A 17,449-nucleotide genomic window follows, 5' to 3' on the forward strand; every position below is an offset into this window, starting at 1 on the left:
TCTAGGTGTCAGTGGAACTGCTGAGGCCTGTAACATCTTTCTTTGGGCCCCAGGCTTTGCCTCAGGCTCTCTTCAAGCTCTCTGCCAGCAGCCTGTCTGGTTAGAACCTTTACCTCTGGACCTGACACATACTCCAAGGATGACACACAACTGTCCCTAGAGCCTTCTGTGCCCTCCACCACCTGTGACCCTCAGACTCCTGCTCCCTGTTAGGCAGGGATGTACAACTGCTGAACTGTGGTCCCATTGGATTTCTAATCGGGGTAACAGAGTCCTCCCTCCCTCCCTTAGTGTTCAGTTTTAATTAAAGAAAGGAGGTGCAAAGAGTTTTGCTTTTTGTTTTGTTTTGTTTTTGAGGCAGGATTATATGTAGTCTAGACTGACCTCAAACTTGCTGTGCCATTGAGAATGACCTTGAATTCCTAATCCTTCTGCCTCTACCTCCCAAGTGCTGGGATTACAGGTGTGTGCTGCCCAGGTGTGCACCGCCATACCCAGCAGAGAGCTTTGCTTTGACGGTACAGAATAGAGTGGAGCTCTTGGTTTCTGGCTTCCTCTGCAGCCAGTCTGTGCTCTAGGACAGTTGGGCTGGGCTGTGTTGGTGGCATGTTTGTTCCTTGCTCCCTTCCCGACTCCTCCCAAAGTTGCAGCCCCCTGCAGTGGAACCAGCCTGAGCTCAGGAGTCAGTGACTGGCTTGCCCTCTGCCCGTCCTGAGCCCCATTTGCCTGCCTTATTCTCTCAAGCATGTAGACCCACACTCACACATACCTTTACACACACGCACAAACATCCACATCCACATATGCACTTACATCACAAACTTCCAGCTGCTCCCATTGTTTTGATGGGAGGAGCAAAAAGTTCTTGGGAGTTTCCTAATCTCTTACCCTAAATTTCTCCTTTCATGATCCCCACCCAAGGAGGAGAACAGCCTTTGTCCTGGGAAGGGCAGAGCTATTTCTTGGACTCAGTGTTCCACACCCTCCCCAGCAGGTGAAGTTTACCCTCTGGTCACAGTCTGGTCCCTCCCACCTGTCCCAGAGCATGCCCTTTGGCAATGTACCCACAGCAGAGAGAAGAAGGCTGATGGGGCCAGGACTCTGGCTGGGCTCTGATGGCCTGGCCATTGCCCCTGAGGCAGGTCCCATCCTTTGCTGCCCCCTAGGTCCATTTCCTCTCTGCCTGTTAGCACTAAGCAAGTTACTGGCTACCTGAAAATATAAACCCTATATTTCCTTAAGGACCTCATCTAACACTCTCTTCTGTTAAAAGAGCTTCCTGAAGTACTGAAGAGATGGCTCATGTTAATATCTCCTACTGCTCTTATAAAGCCCCCATGTCAGCCAGCTCACAACTGCCTATAACCCCAGCTCCAGGGGGATCCAGACATCGTCCTCCCAGGGTACCTGCACTCATGTGCGCACTTGCACACACACGCGCGCACACACACACAGTTACACATTAAAAAAAAAGACTTCCTGATACACTGCCTAGGTCCCTGTTGCTGTCTCCCTGTACCTGTGTGAGGGAGCCTTAGGAACTGATTTTAGAGGATGCTCCTGGTTACCTCAAGAGGGTTTCTCTAGGTTCAAAGGTACAGAAGATCTCTCCAGCCCTGGGAAACCTGGGGTGATCTAGGGGTGGTGTGGAAGGTGAGAGTCCTTCCTGCACCCCTCTCCCCTGCTCTGCCAGTCCCTCTGGGGAAGCAGCAAGCAGTACAAAGCCATCACAGGCTTGACTTTGACACTTCTTTGTGTGCGTGTGTGTGTTGTATACCTGTGCACATGTTCATGAGTGTGCATGTGTGTATGCTGGTGTGCATGCACATGGGTGCACCTGCAATGGACCTAACCTGTGGGGTGGTTCTGAGGCCAAGCACATGGGAAAAGCAGGGAAACTTTTCATTTTCTGTTATGTCAAATCCCTTCCTGACAGAGGTCAGAGGTCAACATCCAGTGTCTTCCTCTGTTGCTTTCCACCTTATTTTTGGAATTAGCATCTTTCATTGAACATAGAACTCACTAATTGGCTAGACTAGCTGGCCAGTGAGACCCCAGGATCCTCTTGTCTCAGTGCTCCCTCGTTCCCCGCAGCACTAGGGTATACTACTACACTAGGCTTTTTATGTGGGAGCCTAGGGATCCGAACTCAGGTCCCCATGCTTGCAAGGCGAGCACTTTACTGACTGAACCATTTCCTCAGTCCCAACCTTGATACCACCTCCTCCGTGTCCCCCCTCCTCTTCCTCCTCTTCTTCGTTTTTTAAAAACCATTTTATTTATTATTTTATTTTATGTACATGAGTATAATGCCTGATGTAGGTAGGTGCACCCATGTCATGCAGTGCTGGTGGAGGTCAGAAGAGGGTGTCAGATCCCCTGGAACTGGAGTTACAGATGGTTGTTAGCTACCATGTGGGTACTGGGAATTGAACCCGGGTCCTCTGTGAGAGCAGCCAGTGCTCTTAACTGCTGAGCCATCTCTCCAGCCCCTCCTTGACACTTCTTAATCAGAGAGAGTGAGAGCGAGAGCAAGAGCGAGAGCGAGAGAGCGAGAGAGCGAGAGAGAGAGAGAGAGAGAGAGAGAGTATAGTCTACTTGTGGGTAGAAGATTCAAGAGGAATCTGAAGAGGTTGGTCCTGTTTCCGTCTCCTGGCATCAGCACAGCAGCTAAGCTGGGAGTCAGAAGGTGGGTGGGGGGAGAGCTCCTGACCAGTGATGAGGGGGCAGGGCTGTGTGGTTTTTAAAAAAAAAAATTATAAATTTTTAATTTGGAAATAATTTCAAGTTTTTGAAAGGTTCTGAAATAAAAACTATACAGAGAATATCCCTATACTCTTTACCAAGAGTTACCTATTTCTAGCATTTAACACATTTTAAATACTTAAAAAATTTTATTATTTATACTTTATTTGTATGAGTGTATTGCCTGCATGTATGTAAGTGCACCCCTGTTGTACAATGCCCGAGGAAGTCAGAAGAGGGCATCAGATTCCCTAGTACTGGAGTTACTAGGTGTACATGGTGGCATGCCTTTAGTCCCAGCACTTGGGATTCAAACTCACAGAAATCCTCTTGCCTCTGCCTCTCAACTGGTGGGATTAAAGGCATGCGCCACAATGCCCCACAGAAGTGGGTTCTTGATTTCCATCATATGGATCCTGGTGATTGAACTCAGGTCATCAGGCTTCAGGTAAAGGTGGTAGTCACCTTCAACCGCTGAGCCATCTCACTGGCCCCTATTGCAAACATTTTGGTTCATGTATTTTACCACTGTCTCCCACTTTGATGGCTCACACACAGATGCATGTAAGTATGTCTGGCTGCATGATTGCTTTTTGAAGCAATTGCCATTTGAAGGTAAGTGACCCGGTGTGACCTTTATCCAATATCCTTCAGTAAGCATTTCCCAAGATGAGGGATATTTTCTTATATTACTGCAGTAAAGTCATCCATGTCTTAGTTTTACATCAAGTCAGTACTTTCGTTTAATCTACCACTCATATTCCAGTTATATCTGTAAGACCTAGCAATGTCCTCAGCACTGTATTATCCCCCTGCAGTAGAACTAATTGTAGGGTCCGATACTGCATTTGTTTGCCTTGGTCCTTTAGCCTCCTATAAGCTGGAGCCTTTCCTCAGTCTTCCTTGATCTTTTATGGCAGGACTTTTGTGAGGACCTTCGGCAGGAGAGGTTTGCCTAGTGGTTAAGAATAGGGACACAGGGGCCTGCCTGGACCTAGCCCTATTCTGCCATTCCTTAGCTTTGTAAGAGTGGGCAAATTGCTCAAGCATTCTGTGCCTCATCTGATAACTTTTATATTCTGCAAACAATGGGCCCACCCTGTGAAGTGCTTATGAGGCTGAGCAATGGGAAAAGCAGGGCAATGGTTCATTTTCTGTTATCATGTCAAAGCCCTTCCTGAAGTGGCTTGGAGTGCATTGAGCCCCTGCACTTGTAGGGGCTCAGGATCAAGGTCTAGCAGAGTCCTATGAAGCTCTGGGCCACACTGCTGGCTCTTCCAGGGTTTCTGTAAGCTGAACAAGCACCCATAGCCTGAGATAGCAACAGAGTCCAGAATAGCTGGGGACCCAGTGGGGAACGTGTCAGCGCAACAGATTTCAACACAAGGAAGTGCCAGTCACACCTCATGTGTACCAGTCCAGGCCAACCAATACCCACCAGGCGATACCCTTCCCAATTAGCAGTGTGGCTGGGCACACAGCCCGAATTGTGCATAGCCATGGATATACCTGGAGAAGTGATGTGGTAAAAGCTGAAGTGACACACTACCTGGGCATCAGTGGATGGCATCCTTCCTCTCAGATGCTGGGGGAGTTTCAGATAGACTCAAAAAAGTTCAGCCACAGAAAAAGAAGGTTGCACTTTGTGTACTTGTTGTGAACTCTGTGACTTCCTGTAACCCGATTCTGCTCCTCTTTCCCTTTTCTGACCTAATGGGGAAGTGTCTCATGTGGGAAAGAGTGTAAAGGGGAACCATGAGATGGGCAGGTAGCATGGAGTCATGGGAGAAAGGGATTCAGAAATCCTCCCCATTTCTGAAGCTTGATTTTCCTCTGACTTCATCAATTAAAGCTGCTATATATGGCCTGCTGTCCATTCATTCTTCCATACATGCATAAATCCATCCACCTTTGCTTCCATTCAAACAGGCCTAGCATCTGCAGACTTTATCTCACTGTCCTAATAGCTGTTCATCTGACATTGTCGAGGAAGGAGTTATTCCATAGGTAGGCTTTTTGTTTTGTTTTGATTTGATTTTTTTTATTTGTGTGTGTACATGTCTGTGTGAGTGTGTGTGTGTGTGTGTATGGTTGTGTATTCCTGTGTGCATGCTCAGAGGCAAAAAGAGGGCATCCAGTGTTCTTCTCTGTCTTTCTCCACCCATTTCTTTGAGGCAGAGTCTCTCTCCTGAACCTGGGGCTTGTGTTTTCTTAAGTAGGCTGGAAGGCAGCAAACCCTAGTGATCTTCCTGTCTCTAACCACCTTGGAATTGGAGATACAGGAGTAGATAAGATTCCCAGCTTGTTATGTGGGTGCTGGGATCTGAACTTCAGTCCTTATGATTACACAGTAAATACTTTTAACCACTGAGCCATCTCTCCAGCACTGTTGTTCTGATTTTTTTTTTTTTAAAAAAAACAGTCTCATGTAGCTCAGGCTAGACTCATTTCCTTTGTAGCACAGGACAACCTCCTTCTGCCACTGCCTCCCAAGTGCTGGGATAACAGGTGTGCACCACCATGTCTAGCTTATGCAATGCAGAATGTTGAACCCACGGCCTCATGCATGCTAGACAAACACTATCTACTGAGCTGTATCCCAGACCTAGTTTTTAATTTTTATCTAGATAATTTTTATTCATTTAAAAGTGCCTAACTTCATTTAGTTTAGTCATTTTGGAAAGTTTTGTAAAATAAACCATAAACCTGCCTTCCTTTTCAAAAGAGTACATGTCACAGCATCTGTCTTTCTGGGTGACATAGGTCACCCCTCTGGATGAAAGCCTCTGCTTTGCTGTAAGAACAGTGGTGCGGGCCTTCAGAGGTTACTTGTGCTTCTACGCTAGGTGGCCCCAGTTGCTTTGCTTTTGACCTCTTTTTATATATACCCCACTTGCCATGATTCTGAGATACCAGTCACTTGCTCTTTGCATGCTTCCAGCGATTTCTTCTTTAAATGGTCTTGAACTGGGAAATTTGTTAACCAAGCATGCTAGCATTTCTTGTGTAAAGCAGGAGTCCTGAGCTCCTTGGTTTTTTATCAAAGACTCTTTTATTGGTTTATTGTTTATTGTTAAGACACAGAGTCCTCACCTTTGTAATTCCTATGTTTACTTTATTTACAAACTGTCTCAACTTTCTCAGCAGTTGAGGTCCTTAGAGGTTTAAGGCCTAGGCTTGGCGATGGCTTGGGGTAGATGAATTGTTCTTCCTTGATCTTCACTGCTTTCTGTCCTGAAGAAGGAAGGGGCTAGCTGAGCCTGTTCTTGCTGACTCCACCCTCAAAGGGAGGGCAGCAGAGGTGGGAGCACAGGGTGGGGCCAGCTGGGTCAGAGGGGTCCCAAGTTGCTGAGGGAGAAGGGAGCAGCTGGGCCACACCGATAGTGTGCAGGTGGCTGGGGAAGGGGCCACTGCCTCCTGTTCATTTTGGGTGGTGATGGCCAGTGTGGACGAGCCATGGAAGCCCAGCAGGGAATCCAGCCAGGACCCTGAGGGCCTGATTTCTTCTCAAGGCCCCATGCATGACTGGCACCAGAGGTGAGATGGGCACTTGGGGTGGGAGCTGGGGGCGGCTCAGCCTGTAAATACCCACATGCCACAGCTAAATGCAGTGATTGCTTTCACTACACAGATGCATGACATCACAGGGACACCTTTTTATAGATGGTAATGACTGTCGGGCGGAAGCACTGACAGGAGACACTGGTAGGAAATCCTTTTCATGTTCTGCCTAAGGATCTCTCCTTCACCCCTGGCCCAGAGACATGTGCTGCACAACTGTACAATCACATTTCTGAACTTGGACACATTGACTCCATTCAGAAAGGGATAGCTCCCTTACACTGACAGTTGCACCCCGAAATTCCCAAAGATAAGTGCTCCTTACATGTTACCACACAGTGAAATGATGAACTACTGATTATGTGTACATGCTTAGACACATGCACCCACTCTGCATGCTTTCATGCATACTCAGGCAAATGTACCTACTCTATATACTCAATGCAAGCTCAGACATGTGCACCCACTCTACACACATCACATAGACACATGCACTCATTCTACACATGTACACTCAGACACAGGCACCCACTATACACACTCACATGAACAGACACTCACCAATTCTACACACTCACATGTACACTCATACACACCCACTCTACATACTTACGTGCAAGCTCAGACACATGCACCCACTGTACACACTCACATGCACACTCAGACACATGCACCCACTGTACACACACTCACACTCACCCCCCACTCTACACACCCACATGCACACTCAGATACGCCTACTCTACACACTCACATGTGCACTAATACACACCCCCCACTCTACATACTTACATGCAAGCTCAGACACATGCACCAATAGTATACACTCACTTGCACACTCACTCATGCACTCTGCACTCGCTTATGCACACTTAGACACACTTAAACATCCTTTGCATGCTCACATGAATATGCAGTCATATGCACCCACTCTGCTGGCTCACATACACACTGAGACACACTCATCCACTCTGCATGCTCACATGTATACTCAGATACATGCACCTGCTCTGCATGCTCACATGCATGGTCAGACATAGTCTACCACTCTGCACAGTGACATACACAAGCACCAACTGTACACTCACATGCATGCTCACACTTACCCCTCTGCATGCCTACATGAATACTCAGACACATGCAGACATGTGATTCACACACTGGAATGAGTGTGGAGATACATTGGGCCCAGCTGAGGCTCTGGCTCAGCCGCCTTACTTCTCCTGTCACTTCTGCAGTTACAAGGGCACCGCACCCCTCTGCTGGGTTCCCACCAGCAAGGTCTTGGACTCTGGGGGATTGTGGGTCCACATTCTAACTCCTCCCTTTCTCTCCCCAGGATTTTTGTCAACCGCAGCCTGGCACTGGGGAAGATTCGCTGCTTTGGCTTTGACATGGACTATACTTTGGCTGGTAGGGAGAACTGGTGAAGGGCATTTGGAGCTGGGGAGGATCAGGGTAAGGGCAATTAGCTACCAACCAGCCTGATCTGCTTGCTCTCCTGCAGCATACAAGTCCCCAGCCTATGAGGCACTAACCTTCAAGTTGCTGCTGGAGCGGTTGGTGTGCATCGGGTACCCCCACGAGATCCTGCGTTACACCTATGACCCTACCTTCCCCACCAGGTTCGGGAGCTCAGCTGGGTGGGAGGCTGTGGCTGCCCTGGAACCCCCACTCACAGCTCCTACACTCTCTCCCCAGAGGGCTGGTGTTTGATGTCCTCTACGGGAACCTGCTGAAGGTGGGCACTCATGGAAATGTGCTGCTGGCATTCCATGGTTTCACCTTCCTCTCAGAGTAAGCCAAGGGGTAGAGGGGAGAGTGGGAGGTAAGAAGAGGGGAGCACAGCTTAACCTGCTGGAGGAAGGAGGGACTGAGGCAGGCAGGAAAGAATGACTCTGTACAAATGCCGGCCAGATGAACAGAAGGAATGGTGTGGTGGGAAGGAATGGGCAGGGCCTGCACTGGCTTCTGGGAGGCACTGGAAAGTGGCTACACTCAGCCAGCCTCCTCGTAGGGCAGAGATCTGGAGCTTTTATCCCAGCAAGTTCATTCAGAGGGATGACCTGCCACGGTTCCATGTCCTCAACACGCTTTTCAACCTGCCTGGTGAGGGCTGGCTGGAGGGTGGGGAGGTGGTCCTCAGGGGCCTTGTTCTAACCTGGGGCAGCTGACTGACCAGTCTCTCACTCCCAGAAATCTACCTTTATGCCTGCCTGGTGGACTTCTTCTCCAGCTGTTCCCGCTACACCAAGTGCGTCCCTCCCTGCCCAGCCTGTGGTGACCAATAGGACCCTACCCAGGGTCCAGACCCCAAAGTGGGGCCCCATCAAGGGCCAGAGGTCCAGTCCAGAGAAGGATTGGCAAGCCTTCAGGAGCTCAGGGGGAAGATTTCCACTACAGGGTAGCACTCAACCCTGTAACCTGGCTGCCCCTGAGAGTGACTCTTAGCAAAAGGTGACCTCCTTCTCAGGATGACTGGGACATAAATCTGATGCCCCAGTAGCTAGAGGGGTCACTCCGGTATGGGCTATGGGGATGGTGGTCATGTCTGTCCTCATCATCTCCTCTGTCCCTTTTGGTCTATCCCAGCTGTGACACTGGATATCAGCATGGGAACCTCTTCATGTCCTTTCGAAGCCTCTCCCAGGATGTGACTGAAGCCATGAATAATATCCATCTGTCAGTGAGTGTCCAGGACCCCAGGACCTCTGACCTGTCTGCCCTTGGTGCTCCTGGATAGCCCCCAGATCTCTAGTTCCCATAGGCCTTTCACTCCAGTTTCTGCTAAGGACTTCAGCCTATGTTCCCCTTGACATACCCACTGCCTTGGGACATAGACATGTGGGCATGCATGCATGCATGCACATGTTCAAACACCTATGTACATGTGGGCACATATATCTGCTCTCTTCTGCAGGGCTGTCTCAAGGAGAAGACCCTGGAGGATTTGGAAAAATATGTGGAGAAGGATGTGAGTGACCACAGGTCACAAATCATGACTGGCCTGTCCCTGTTCCCTGGGAAATGGGCTAACCCCTCTGTGATCATCTCCCTCAAGAGCTCTGGATCTGTGCTAGGGAGGCTGGGTTGAGAGTGGCACCCGGAGCTGAAACCCATGAAGGGGATCCAGCACAGCTCTAGAGGCCCTGCTCTCACAGGTTGAGAAATCACTCCTTCTTTGCCCCAGGCACAAATCCCCATTCTGCTGGACAAGATGAAGGCAGTTGGGAAAGTGTTTTTGGCTACCAACAGCAATTACAACTACACTGATGTGAGTGTGTGTGTGTGGAGGGGGTAGGGCCTGGCTCCCTTCTTGGCCCAAGGGGACACTGACTAGGACACTGGAGGGGAGGAACAAAGGCTTTCTAACCCTCATCACCCAGCTGGGATCTCAGGTTCCATTGCTTGGCCTTTCAACACCAATTTTCCTACCATCTTGTGCCTGAGGGTCCGGGATGGGAGCTGGTGAAGTGAGGGCAGAGGCAGGCAGTGGCCCTTTGGCCTAGCCTGTGTCTGACCCTTGATCCCTGCTCTGTCCCTGCCAGGCCATCATGACTTACCTGTTTGCTGTTGGTGAGGCAAGTGTCTTGGACTGGATGGGTCAGGGGGCTCTGTGCAAAGGGCAGGAGGGCCAGCTTCTCCCACGTTTAAGCCCTTCTCAAGGAGGAAGTATATGAGTGGTCATTTCTAGTGGGTGGGCCTCACTGGAGCCTCTGAGTGGGTGGGGCAGGATCACTTAGGGCTTTCTTGAAAGTCCGTTAAGAGGCAGTCAGGTGTTTGGGGGTGAGCAGATGGTGAGCTGAGGGCCTTAAGACCCAGGGAGGAGAGCATGGGACAGGACTTGGGCTCTGAGTGTGATCAATATTGTTGGGTAGGTGGTGACTATGGTCCTGTCCCATGTTTCTGGGTCTTATTAGGTTGGGGGAGGAGGGCTGCTTGGGAGGGGGCAGGCTGCAGCAGGGTCACACTTCCTGGGCCAGGCATGTCCAGTATACCTGTCATGTTCTTATACTCTATCCAGGATGAGGCTTCACCCAGGACCTGGAGGTCTTACTTTGACCTGATTGTGGTGGACACACAGAAGCCCCGCTTCTTTGCGGAAGGGACAGTTCTGAGGCAGGTCAACATGGTAATGGCTGGTGCTGAGGTCCTGTGCTTGGTGGAGGGGAGGCTTTCTGACATTAGACTTGACCTTGCTTGTAACTGATGCTGGCTGACCCATCCGTCCCAAAGACACTTGCCTCACTAACAGCAAACAGGTAAGTCATGATGGCCTGGCAGGGACAGAGTAGGGATCAAGGTCTCTCCTGTCCCTGGAGGCAGGGATCCAGGAGACTACTTTAGGGCCTGGCAACATCCTTCCTCCCTCATCACAATGGTAGTAGTACCACTTGGAGTCACTCAGCCCTCCCTGACCAGGAAAGACCTGTTTCTCATGGCTCAGAGCTCCCTTTGCCCCACTAGGACTCTGGGAAGCTCCGGGTGGGCACCTACACTGGACCCCACCAACACTGTGCTGTCTACTCTGGAGGTATCAACTCCCACCTCATCCTTGTTGCCCATGGATGCCCACCTTCTTCTATGCCACCAAACTGCTCCCCAGGGCAGGATGGTGAGCAAGCATCCATCCTCTTTTGCTGGGTCAGGCTCATCAGACATGGTATGTGAGCTGCTTGGAGTGCGGGGAAAGGACATCCTGTACATTGGGGACCACATCTTTGGGGACATTGTCAAGTCTAAGAAGCGACAGGGCTGGCGGACTTGTCTCGTAGTTCCTGAGGTGTCTCGGGAGCTGAGCATCTGGACCCAAGAGAAGGGTGAGCTAGGGTCGTCTGTTTGTACCTTTGTCTTCTTCTATGAAGGGAATCTTGAGCACTTTGTGGCTAATGAGGGAAGATCTATTTTTCTACCAAGGAAGCAGAGACCAAGAGAGGTTAATCGGCCTGCCCAGTCACATAGGTCGTAGGGACCAAGCTGGGACTGAGATCTTCATTTCCTGATGAGGTGATTCTAGGGTAGGGCTTCCTCTTCACGTCTCCTCACCTGTCCTGAGGATTTCAGTGAGTGGAGCTATACACTGTCTCACTCAGGAAAGATGTAAAACCATCATTGTCTCAGGGCTTGCTTGCTTTGAGCCCAAACAATTTGGGGTGTGTTAAGTGTTGCTGGTTTGAGTCATTGCCTTGTGATTTGGAGGTCAACTGACTTCCGGAGTGCTGCTGTCACCTGTCCCACAGGGCCTGTGCTGTCCTGCTTTTCTCTGGGTGCAGTCTTCTTTGACCAAAGAGTTCGTGAATATTTTAGCGGAGGCAGACAGAAGTGGGCAAAGGCAGTGGGTTTGTCCCTCACCCTTGCTGTCCCCTACCCCTGCTTTTCAGGGCAGCTAGAACAGCTGAAGAGGCTGGACACATGCCTGGCAAATCTGTATGAGTAAGTTCTGACCTTCCTGAGGGTGGTTGGAAGAGGAATGAGGACTGGTAGCCTGGCCTGGCTGCAAGGTTGGGCCAAGGTCACCCAGAAACCAAATGGGTATGTTTTGGACTAGACTTCCCTAGTAACTCTACTGCCCACTTTGGGACCAAGCTCATCCTGTGCCTTCTGAGACTTTCCTCCTAATCCATGGGGCACAGGCTCTGGCCTGCCCTCTCCTCATGTCCTGTATCGCCTCGAGTTTCCCTCCCTATACCGGGCCGAGGGAGGTCATGTTCCACTTCTCTCCTGGGTCATGTGACCATTTTTGCACCAGGAACATGGATGGGAGCAGTCGTGGGCTACAAGCCATCAGCTCCACCAAGAAAGAGATTCAAGTAAGTGCTAGGTGGTAAGGAAGGGATAAACCCAACAGGTGTTGAGGGGGTATCCCCCCTTCTGTCTAGATCTAATTTGTTTCCATCCTGGAGCCCAGCCAGCTATTCCATTCTCTCCAAGCCTAAGCACCACCTGACCTTGTCCTACAGTGCCCTCTGCTGGTAGTTGTTTCAAATGACAGCAAGTGCTCTGGTGGAAGGATTGATTGAGTTCAACCTGATTTCTGGGACTTGCCTCTCTCGTGTCCCTCAGTCCCCACCACTAACATTCCTGAGAAGCACCTGACTGCTAGGCTGGATCTCATGTGGCTGACTAGCTAACTATGATGGATGTCTGGGGTCACTGGAGAAAGGGCCTCAGAAAATGGGATTCAGGGCTAGTGAGCTGAGTAGTTCAGGGAAAAGAAGAAAGGACATTTCCCCTGGCGTTTTCTGATCAGCCAGCAAAGCTGGGAGAGTCCCACAGACCAGCCTGGTCCAAGGGTGTCAGAACACTTGGCAGTCCTAGGCCAAACTGGATCAGTAATAAAGGATCTTTGCAGAACTTTTTGCAGATTGTAAAGCTTAACGCACGTAGAACACAGCCATTTGAGTGGTCCTCAGTCTTGTCAGGTAGACTGTCACGGACTGTCACCTGTATTTTACAGATAAAGAAACAGGTTCAGAGAGGGAAAACTGTTTGGGCCAGTTTCTAGCTCTGAAAGCAGGGTCTGGAGGAGGGGTGAGGATTTGCCAGGAGAGTGGTAGCGGGGCTGGGTATATGGGCCTTGCCAAGTTCTCTGCTGAGTTTAGACCCTGGTGATCACTTTTCTGGGTTGAGGGGGTCACTGCAGGAGAAGGCAGGAGTAGGGCCTGTGGCAAAGTGGAGACATATCCTTTCTCCACAAGTTTGGGTACAACTCCATAAGGAGTGCTTGCCAGCATGCATGAGGTCCTGGGTGTGAGCCCAGCACTAAAAATAAAAGCCCCACAAAATGAGCACACGCCTGTAAATAAAAGCCTCAGAATGGCACACACCTGTAATCCTAGCACTTGAGGCACCGAGACAAGAGTGTGAGTTCTAGACTGACCTGGGCTACATAGGGAGACCCTGTCTCAAAACATAAAACCAATCAACCAAATAAATACCCGCCTCCAACCCCCAAGCACAAGTGAGCAACCTGTGAGTTTTAAACAGGCAGCTCTTTTCCTGCAGGGGGACATAAACCCAATCCCCAGAGGGTTTGGGTAAAGGCGGGGCTGGCCTGGTCCCAGCAGAGAGTATTCACCCCCAGGGTGAGAACTCAGTGTCAAAGGTGGTGTGGGAGGAGGTGGACGGGATTTGGATTCATCATGTTTCCCCTTGGCTAGAGGGTAACCCGGGAGCTGGACCTGTGCTACAGCACCATGGGCAGCCTGTTCCACTGTGGCTTCCGTCAGACCCTCTTCTCTAGCCAGCTGATGCGCTACGCAGACCTCTACACCACCACCTGCCTCAACTTCCTGCACTTTCCACTCAGCTCACTGTTTCGGGCCAAGCCAGAGCTGGTGGGTCTCCCTGACCATTCCTGACTCTACCCAAGAAGGACCCATGGGTTCCTACTTTTACAGAAGTTGGCAAAGTCCCTAGGATCAGTTTCCAACTTCTAGACACAATGGAGTCGAAGCCTTACAAATAAAAAAAACTGCATAGGAGATAAGTATGTATGAAGGTGCCATTACTAGGGATATTCTCGCTCATGCCTAACTTCTGTTTTATGCTGAGATCACACAATTGTGCATTTCCCCCTGGTAGAAATGATGCTAGTTGTGGGGGAAGTAGTGCAGTCCTGTTCCTCTTAGCAAACATGCAGTAGCTTCTGGGGAGCAAGCAACAGAGGATGCAGGAAAGGCTGCAGGCTAGTTTTCCTCTAGGAGACCCTAAGATGCTTCTGGATTATGATCTGTGAAGTAAGGGTAGCTGTGGCTGTACTGGCAAAGGCTCATGGGAACTGTGGGCCTTCAGCAAGGGAGTTCTTGGAGCATGTACTTGCCAGTCTTCCCAAAGACTCATCCTTTTTTAACCTGTAAGATGTAGATTCTGGGCTTAAGGAGCTAGACTACAAAGTGGGTCGTTGGGGCTCCCTGACCTCTGCTTTCTCTATTTTTCAAGACGGGTTCATTTATCGAGTATCTGCTATGTTCCCTCCACTGGGCTGGATGCTTGTCACCAATTCTGCTCAATATTCAGTATAACTCAGAAAAGTAGGCTTCATCCTCCTCTTTTACTGTTGTTGAAATGGCAATGCAGAGACTCTAAGTCACATGCTGTCACACAGCTAGTAGATCACAGAGCTGGGACTTGAATTCAGGGCTCTAAGGCTATGCCCTGCTGCCTACACTGCACCACCTCTCTTAGATGGGCGATCCGGAGAGCTCTTCTTTGCTGAAAGTCCCAGGCATAATCATCTGTGCTGTTAGATATCATTGCTAAGCAGAGGTCAGGCAGAGGAAGAAAAGACAACTCCCCTGACAAGGGGAAACGTTTAAAGAAAATTGACCTTTTGGCCTGTTTTTTTGAGGAAGGGAAGTTCAGGTGCCAGAACCTATCTTCCATTCTGCACTCTCTTGGGCTCCTTTGTCTGTGGTATCTGTGTGCATGAACCTGTCACTGTGGACTGAGAGGCTATGCATAACTGAGAAAGTCCTGAGGGGCCTTTCTATCAATGGAACTGCTTAATCTCCATCCACATTCACTCCAACAGATGCCTCATGAGTTGGTAGTTGAGCAAGAACGGGCCAACCAGGACCCTACCTCCTGCTTCCTCTCCTGTGTCCAGAAGGTGAGTGACTGGAAGGCCATAAGCTCTGCCCTTCACAGCAGAGGTGGGAGGAGCCACTGCACTGTGGCTGAGAAGCTCTGTGGCTTGTGGCTACCATGGGATGGGGCAACAGTGGCCAATGCAGGCATTAAAAATTATGGAGATAATGATATTAGTTATGAATTTCAATTCAGATTAGAAGAGGAGAAATTTAAACTTTGATTTTTAGGTCTGTCAGGGCCATGGGATCTGCTCAACAGCTGTCAGTGCCTTGTAACCTTTACAGACAACTGTTTGTCGTTCACCATCCAAATCTATTCCCTCTGCTCTGGAGAAGAATAAGGCGTGTGCCCTTCTGAGCTAGGGCTTCCTCTCTTGGTGCCTTTAGACACCAAGGAGCAGGACTTCCTTTGACTTTTAGGCTGAGTCTCCTGATGTCATGAGGGACCTTGTTTGCACCCTGGCTTTCTTGAGCTTGCTTATTAAAGTCTCTTTCATACATCTCCTTTAGCTGGGTGTGATCAGGAGCAGTGTATGCTGTGTGTACTGAGTGCCTCCGGCTTGATGATGGTGTAGGAAGGGAAGGTGAAGTAACTAAGCTACTTTTCTCTTGCTCAGGAGAAAGAAGCTTGAGAGGCTAGTGGAGTCACAATCTCAAACCAGTCTTTTTCAGATCTTTTTCCTTCATAGCCCACCAGCAGACTGGACCACTCTCGTCAGTACAATGGGCTCTCCCTGAAAGCATGTCTTTGATCCTTAGTCCCTTATCCTCATCCTAACTCAGCCATTTTTAACACTTTGAACCCGACTGAGAGATACTTTCCATAGCTACTTTCTTTGCTTCTCATAAGGTTCAGCGCAAAGGCAGAGAAGAGGACGAGGTGGCTGACTCAGTCCTGGACATGGGCTGGCATCATGGATCATCTGCTTGAGATATTTTTCAGATAACAGGAAAAGTGTAGAAGAAAAAAGCAAATGTATTGAAAACTCTTAAATGAACCAATCCGGAGCTTAGGAAATCTTTGAGGGAGGAGGGAGTATTGCTGTTACCTCAGAAGGCATCCTTGATGGTCTCTGAGCTTTTTTGGAGTGTGTGCAACAAATAGAAGCATTATAACCAGTTTTTCCAGAGTTGCATCATGTTCATTTTAAATTTTATTTCTAAATATTTCTTTTAAAAATAGTACTTCTGTGAACTTTGATTCTGTTTCAAAATTTATAAAACCTGCTTGGCTAGACTATCTTGTTAGCTGTTCTTTTGACCTAGGTCACTGTGACAGAGGAAATCAGATAGCCCATCTTTCAGCTTGATGTGAACATGGATTAAAACACATTAAAAGTCATCCTTGTGATTTGATCATTTTGCTAGAAGCATCTCTGTGATTTGGCCCTGGCTCCCTGCTGTTCTGATGTCCTGACTTTCATTCCCTCCTACTGTTTGGTGTTAAGTCTTAGTGGCGACAACTGCCCTTATGGGAAGTCTTAGATTGAACCTGTTGGGAGATGACAAAGAAGCCTTTGAAGGAACGACCCGATGGCACAGCTCTAGTTGCACTTTTTGTAGATCAATGGGAATTATTTGGAATGTCTGAGGATCTCTAAGGGACACAGGCCTTATGTTTAGGAAGTTCACTTTTTCACATCTCTCGTGCATTTTAGAAGCATTCTGGTCTGGCACTGCTAAGACCTCTCTCTGTCTGCCAGGATGGACTTTCTGGTCCCACAATCTGCAGGGGCCAACTTTCCAGGCAAGGACCAAGTGCCACTGACTTTGTGTCTTTAAACACTAGATCATTACTGAACTAGAGGCATTTTCTCAGAAAGACTGTTCAGCCCCTAAGGTTTATGCTTTTCTAGAAAGGTCCTAAAATGCAGTATAGCTGAAAGAATATAAGGACCTAGGTATAAACAACCAGTAGAAGTTCCTTAGGAGGGCTCAGGGAGGGAGAAAAGATGGGGAGAGGAGAGGGACAGGAAGAGGGATAGAAAAGGAAAGGAGGCCTTTACACTTTCCCAGGCCCAAGGTGTTCTTTTGTGTCTTCTTTATCCCTATTCTTAACTCAGGCTTTGGGGCATGTTACAGTTCCAGCTAGACCAGTGTGTTGAGTTCTTGCCCACAGACCTCTTTCTTAGGACTAAACTTTTCATTTGTGACTCTGATTAACAAGCGTTTCCACTAGCCCCTCTACTCCTTGGGGTTAGGTCAGTTTGGCCCTCTACTATTACCTCTGGCATCTGCAGTGTCCTCTACATGTTACTAAATTAGGGAGTCTGGATACATGCCAGGAAAGCACAAATAGTCTCTTCTAGCATGTAGCGAACTCAGCAGAGCCTTGGCAGTAAACACTACAAAGTGCATCTCCCCCATGTCTTCTGATTCTGTCATTCTGCACAGTGGTGTACACCAATCCCTCTAAAAAGCCACCCCTAAATCACATTAGCTGCCTTTACAAAGGCTCATATTTTTATTACAATTCCCTGTAGACCTGCCTTTCACGTGATTAAGGGCCTGCCTTCTTCCCTCCCTCCTGCCCCTTCTATCTAGAAACATTC

General features: G+C 49.1%; 1 protein-coding gene across 3 annotated transcripts; it reads left to right on the forward strand.

The window, feature by feature from the left end:
• Nucleotides 1–4,692: 4,692 nt before the first annotated feature.
• Nucleotides 4,693–16,206, forward strand: Nt5dc4 (5'-nucleotidase domain containing 4). 3 transcript variants are annotated; one of them, XM_029567046.1, is made up of 18 exons: nt 4,693–4,752; nt 7,646–7,719; nt 7,814–7,931; nt 8,008–8,103; nt 8,324–8,415; nt 8,503–8,560; nt 8,899–8,992; nt 9,227–9,280; nt 9,497–9,580; nt 9,855–9,887; nt 10,331–10,438; nt 10,774–10,840; nt 10,956–11,126; nt 11,688–11,739; nt 12,056–12,116; nt 13,467–13,643; nt 14,840–14,917; nt 15,748–16,206. In XM_029567046.1, exons 2-18 carry the CDS (start codon nt 7,701–7,703, stop codon nt 15,826–15,828), a joined length of 1,443 nt encoding a protein of 480 aa, XP_029422906.1. In that variant the 5' UTR covers nt 4,693–4,752; nt 7,646–7,700; the 3' UTR covers nt 15,829–16,206. The 3 variants fall into 3 exon arrangements, with proteins under 3 accessions (XP_029422906.1, XP_029422907.1, XP_029422908.1); XM_029567047.1 differs by lacking the exons at nt 4,693–4,752; nt 13,467–13,643 and having other exon boundaries at nt 7,570–7,719; XM_029567048.1 differs by lacking the exons at nt 4,693–4,752; nt 7,646–7,719 and having other exon boundaries at nt 7,927–7,931; nt 7,988–8,103.
• The last annotated feature ends 1,243 nt before the right edge of the window (nt 16,207–17,449 follow it).

The sequence above is a fragment of the Nannospalax galili genome, unplaced genomic scaffold, assembly GCF_000622305.1.
Source record: "Nannospalax galili isolate Female #2095 unplaced genomic scaffold, S.galili_v1.0 scaffold1941, whole genome shotgun sequence".
In the NCBI taxonomy this organism is placed as follows: Eukaryota; Metazoa; Chordata; class Mammalia; order Rodentia; family Spalacidae; genus Nannospalax; species Nannospalax galili.

What these genes read in the sequence shown, in the direction of transcription:
- Nt5dc4 (XM_029567046.1), top strand. An exon ending in TGAATAATATCCATCTGTCA is followed by an intron (nt 8,993 to 9,226) that starts GTGAGTGTCCAG and finishes TCTCTTCTGCAG; the next exon opens with GGCTGTCTCAAGGAGAAGAC. An exon ending in AAAAATATGTGGAGAAGGAT is followed by an intron (nt 9,281 to 9,496) that starts GTGAGTGACCAC and finishes TCTTTGCCCCAG; the next exon opens with GCACAAATCCCCATTCTGCT.